Here is a 5141-nt window from a genome sequence, read left to right on the forward strand (position 1 = left end):
GGCATGTCTGAAGAACAATATGAAAAGGTGTGTTATTACTTTCATGCTACTTTTTTAAAAAACATGCTAAAGTATATTGGTCTTGATGTGTTTTTCAGTTTTGAATCAAATACCAGATTTGTTAGGCTTAAAATAGCCATTGTTGTATAATATGATTTAATAAACTAGCATGATTACCACATTATACACTTAAGCTGTGCCACTTTGTACTATTGTTTTAAAAATTTTACATTAAAAATAACCAGAGAAAGAGTCTTGAATTTATGCTTTGTTTAGAAAGAGTAGTCTCATATTGATAGTAACATTGTAATTTAATTGGTTGTCACCCAAAAAAATTACCACACCAGTATAAAGCCTATAAAAGTTTTTGCAGTCATACTATGCCCAGTAGTAGTAGTGTGATTCCAGTGTAAAACTGAAATACTGCATGACAATTAAGCATTTAGAAATCAGAAGTTTTGGTTGGTCAACGATATTCCATGCAAAACATTTCAGCAGTATGCCATGTTTCAGTAGGAGCTGTATGCAACATCAGGAGAGGATGTGTGAACTTGTGTGAAACTGGTGCTGTTAATAATAGAAATGGTGAAGGTGGGAAACTGAAACTCTTCAAAAGTGATGATCTTAAGTTTCTTACTTGTTCAATGGTAGATGGGAGAATGGTATTATAGTCAGTGTGTACTACATCTAGAATGTGGCATGGTGGGGATAAATACACACAACTACCCTCATTGCTGACAACTGCTGTCAGATTTTGATCTGTCATGACATTTGTTTAGGAATATAACTGATCAGGCAGAGGTTCTTCTTCAAGCAAGACAAGGATCAAAACATACAATAAATATGATGAAATACTATCTTGTGAGAAAGAGGCTGGCATAAAGTCCTGATATCAACCTTGTGTAAAATCTGAGTTCGTCAAAATCTGACCAAACAGTTTGTTAATTATGGGGAGTAACACAGGTTATTTGGAACAATTTATCACACCTGTACCTTGACAAATTGTATGGCAGCATAAAAAAAATGGTATAATGCTCTTTGCAAAACAATGGATCAGAAATACAGAATACTAAAACATTGTACACATTTCTTTCACATTTTTTATAATAATGTCTTGTGCTGTTTTAATTCATCACATAGTTCCCCATATTTGTTTTGCTAGGTTATCAAAATAATAAAGTTAATATACTAATTTATCTCTAACATCAACCATCATAGTGGGTATGTCTCTAACATCAACCGTCATAGTGGGTATGTCTCTAACATCAACCGTCATAGCGGGTATGTCTCTAACACCGACCGTCATAGTGGGTATGTCTCTAACATCAACCGTCATAGCGGGTACGTCTCTAACACCAACCGTCATAGCGGGTATGTCTCTAACATCAACCGTCATAGTGGGTATGTCTCTAACATCTACTGTCATGGTGGGTATGTCTCTAACCTCGACTGTCATGGTGGGTTTGTCTCTGACCTCGATTGTCATAGTGGGTTTGTCTCTAACATCAACCGTCATGGTGGGTATGTCTCTAACATCTACCGTCATAATGGGTATGTCTCTAACCTTGACTGTCATGGTGGGTTTGTCTCTGACCTTGACTGCCATTGTAGTTTCTTTTTCTGATTTCAGCTACCATTTTTAGTTTGTCTGATGTCAGGTGTAAGTACTTAAAAGGCAGTCAGCATACTCATTTTTTCATAAAATTACCTAGAAGCTGTCGTATCACTTTACTTACCTGATTTATAAACATTTGAGTTTATGTTGTTTTAAAAACTGCATTACTGCATGGAAATAATAATAGTACAAACATCTTGAAGGATCAGAAGTGACATCTGTACCTTCCAGTTTATTTATAGCCATGACATCTACACCTTCCAGTTTATTTGTAGCCATGACACCTGCACCTTCCAGTTTATTTATAGCCATGACATCTACACCTTCCAGTTTATTTATAGCCATGACATCTGTACCTTCCAGTTTATTTGTATTTATGACATCTGACCTTCCAGTTTATTTGTATTTATGACATCTACACCTTCCAGTTTATTTGTAGCCATGACATCTGTACCTTCCAGTTTATTTCTAGTTATTTTTGGAAAAAGAACTTATTGTATCGAACATCGTAAACCTTCTCAGAACCTTATTTCATAATTTTTTTATCATCATAATATCTTTATAAAGTGTATAGTACCACAGAGTTTGCTAAAATATTACCAAACCTCGGTTGTAAATGTTATTGTTTTTATATTTTATTTATATTTATATTGTTTATACTTAATTGCAAAAAAATATATAAAAACAGTATATTTATGGAAATGCTACTAAGCTTATGTGCCACCATCCCTAATTTTGACCTATTGACAAGAGGGAAGGTAGCCCGTCATCAGCACCCTACCACCCACACTAAGGTATTAACTGTCTCTCATATTATGCATCATAGCTTGGATTCAAATGCAGCTCGCTAGCTCTGAAATCCAGTGTGCTCTATCACAGTGCACCTTTTGTATATATCTGTACACTCATTGTTAATTACCCTAAAAGGTCACATTGACTGTATTTTATTTACCATAGTTATAAACCTATTTTATCTACTAATATGTGTTTGAACATTGTACAACTACTTCTACTCCATAGTATATAAAATATCATTGTAGAAAGTACATTAGTTGTAAGTCTTGATTATTTCTAGATATTGGGTTTTTCTGTACATCTTCTTCAAGTAAAAAATGAAATATATATATATTTAGGTTGATCGGACCGTTAAATCTATATATATTTGCAGTTTTTAGAACATAGCAAGACTACCCATGCAATGGGACGTGTTGGCACCGTTGATGAGGTGGCGAGATCTATAGCATTTCTAGCTTCCGATGATGCTTCTTTCATAACGGGACAGACGCTTGCTATTGATGGAGGCCGAAGCGTCATGTGTCCTCGTTAAGACCAAGCCGTAGAAAGTGACCTCTTGAGACTGGTGTGGATAAATATTTTTCATCTGTTTAATTTAGGAGTCTGATATGCTTGATAATGTGACACGTATATATAAGTAGAAATATTCCTAAATTGATGAAACTTAGTTTATTCCTATGATGATACAGTAATATTTTGTATATTAATATAAAACTATTAAGCCTTCATAACACTGTTCTGTGTAATATTTTACACAAGTTTATTTCTCAACTATGGTATATAAATCACTACCTTTTGAGTTATTTTTAAAGAAACGTAACCTTTCTTCAGACTACTTTTTGAAAAAAAATGTCTACAATAAGAATATTCTCTCTGTCATCTTATTCGTAACAGATGAATACAAGATGTTTCAGAAAGTTGTATTTTTGTGTGGCTTGGAAGAAATTAAAAGTATTGGAAAATATAGTATGTTCTATGTTATGTTTAAGTGCTGATAACAAATTCTTAAACGTATGTTGTTCCTTTTAATGTTAAGTAACATGAACTACAACTGTTGGTTACGGTCATATTTACACATGTCTGTGTTTATTTGTGAGCTCTCCTTGAAATGGCCATGATTAATAAAGCCATATTTTGCTGATCAAGGTTTCTGAGCTTAATGAGCAAAACGTATTTATTTTCAGCACCTTATGATAGAACCTACATATTGACTATACAACTAGTTTCAGCACCTTATGATAGAACCTACATATTTGACTATACAACTAGTCTCAGCACCTTGTGATAGAACCTACATATTTTACTATACAACTAGCCTGAGCACTTTGTGATAGAACCTACATATTTTACTATACAACTAGCCTGAGCACTTTGTGATAGAACCTACATATTTACTATACAACTAGTCTCAGCACCTTGTGATACAACCTACATATTTTACTATACAACTAGTCTCAGCACCTTGTGATACAACCTACATATTTTACTATACAACTAGTCTCAGCACCTTGTGATAGAGCCTACATATTTTAATATACAACTAGCCTCAGCACCTTGTAATAGAACCTACATATTTTACTATACAACTAGCCTCAGCACCTTGTGATAGAACCTACATATTTTACTATACAACTAGTCTCAGCACCTTGTGATAGAACCTACATATTTTACTATACAACTAGACTCAGCAATTCGTTAATAAATTTAAACGGTGACAATATAACGAAGATTGAGCATGTTATTAAAACGATTTTGAATATGCAAACCAAGTCACATCTGTATCCGTTTTAAAGACGCGGTAGAACAAAATGTGTGAGAATTACATTTTGTCATTTTAGGTATTGCGTAGGTAGTGTAATGCCGCCAAAAATTGGACCACTTTAGAGAATGGCATGCAACAGCCCCTTTTGACCTAAAATATTCATACACTCAAACCATTAATGAGTTGTTTGTTTCGGAGATTTATAATTTCCAAGACTGGAATTTAACTTGTAGTTAAATGCATTGGAAAACAAAAGGATATGTATTAACTAGGGAAACCAGGACCATCTAAAAAGAGACTTGCGACAAGACGTACCCAGCCTTGGTAAGCAAATTGTGCCGTCATGTAACAGGTGAGAATCTACAAACAAATTTTAGGAGTAAAAGCCGTCCATATGTCCCAGGTGATAGAACTCAACATGATCAAGAAAGTTGTCCTTGCATAAAAGGTGACACGACTCTCGTGTACACAATCTGTTTCCACGACGTATCCAGGAAAGAAGTGGTGGCGACTTGTCGTGATAGCAAATCAAATTGACTTATTATCATATTGATAAGTTGAAATAATGTCTTCAGTAGATGTTATTTGGTTTTGGTTACATGCTACAGGAGTTTTTAGCTCCGACCAAAGTACAGTATTATTATTATTTTAAAAAACACGCTTTACGACTTATTATAAAACAGACAAATAATTCGTTAATGGTTTTTTAGTAACTTGCAGGTTATTTAGAATTTCTTTAACGGATTGTTTTAATAAGTAGTTTTTACGATAGCCCAGGTGTTTGTCAAAATGCACAAATTAAATTGAACATGATTGGATATCATCACTTATGCCAATTGGCTACTGGAATAGCCGCAGGATATTTGTCATGCGCAGTGCAAAGTATGTTCGAAAAAACGGGGGAAATGTTTTTTTTTCTATTTTCATTTCATTGTGTTTTATAAAACATTTTGTAGTTTTTTGTTTGTT

At 34.0% G+C, this 5141-nt stretch overlaps 1 protein-coding gene across 1 annotated transcript in view; it reads left to right on the forward strand.

Annotated features, from left to right (window-relative positions):
- Nucleotides 1–3391, forward strand: part of LOC106467451 (3-oxoacyl-[acyl-carrier-protein] reductase FabG-like) — a 19487-nt gene extending 16096 nt beyond the window's left edge. Inside the window, exons 8-9 of the mRNA XM_013927803.2 lie at nucleotides 6–27; nucleotides 2784–3391. Of these exons, the coding sequence (XP_013783257.1) occupies nucleotides 6–27; nucleotides 2784–2942 (181 nt within the window). The 3' untranslated portion in view covers nucleotides 2943–3391. The remainder of the gene's footprint in view (nucleotides 1–5; nucleotides 28–2783) is intronic.
- Nucleotides 3392–5141: the final 1750 nt, after the last annotated feature.

Source organism: Limulus polyphemus, unplaced genomic scaffold, assembly GCF_000517525.1.
Source record: "Limulus polyphemus unplaced genomic scaffold, Limulus_polyphemus-2.1.2 Scaffold2619, whole genome shotgun sequence".
In the NCBI taxonomy this organism is placed as follows: Eukaryota; Metazoa; Arthropoda; class Merostomata; order Xiphosura; family Limulidae; genus Limulus; species Limulus polyphemus.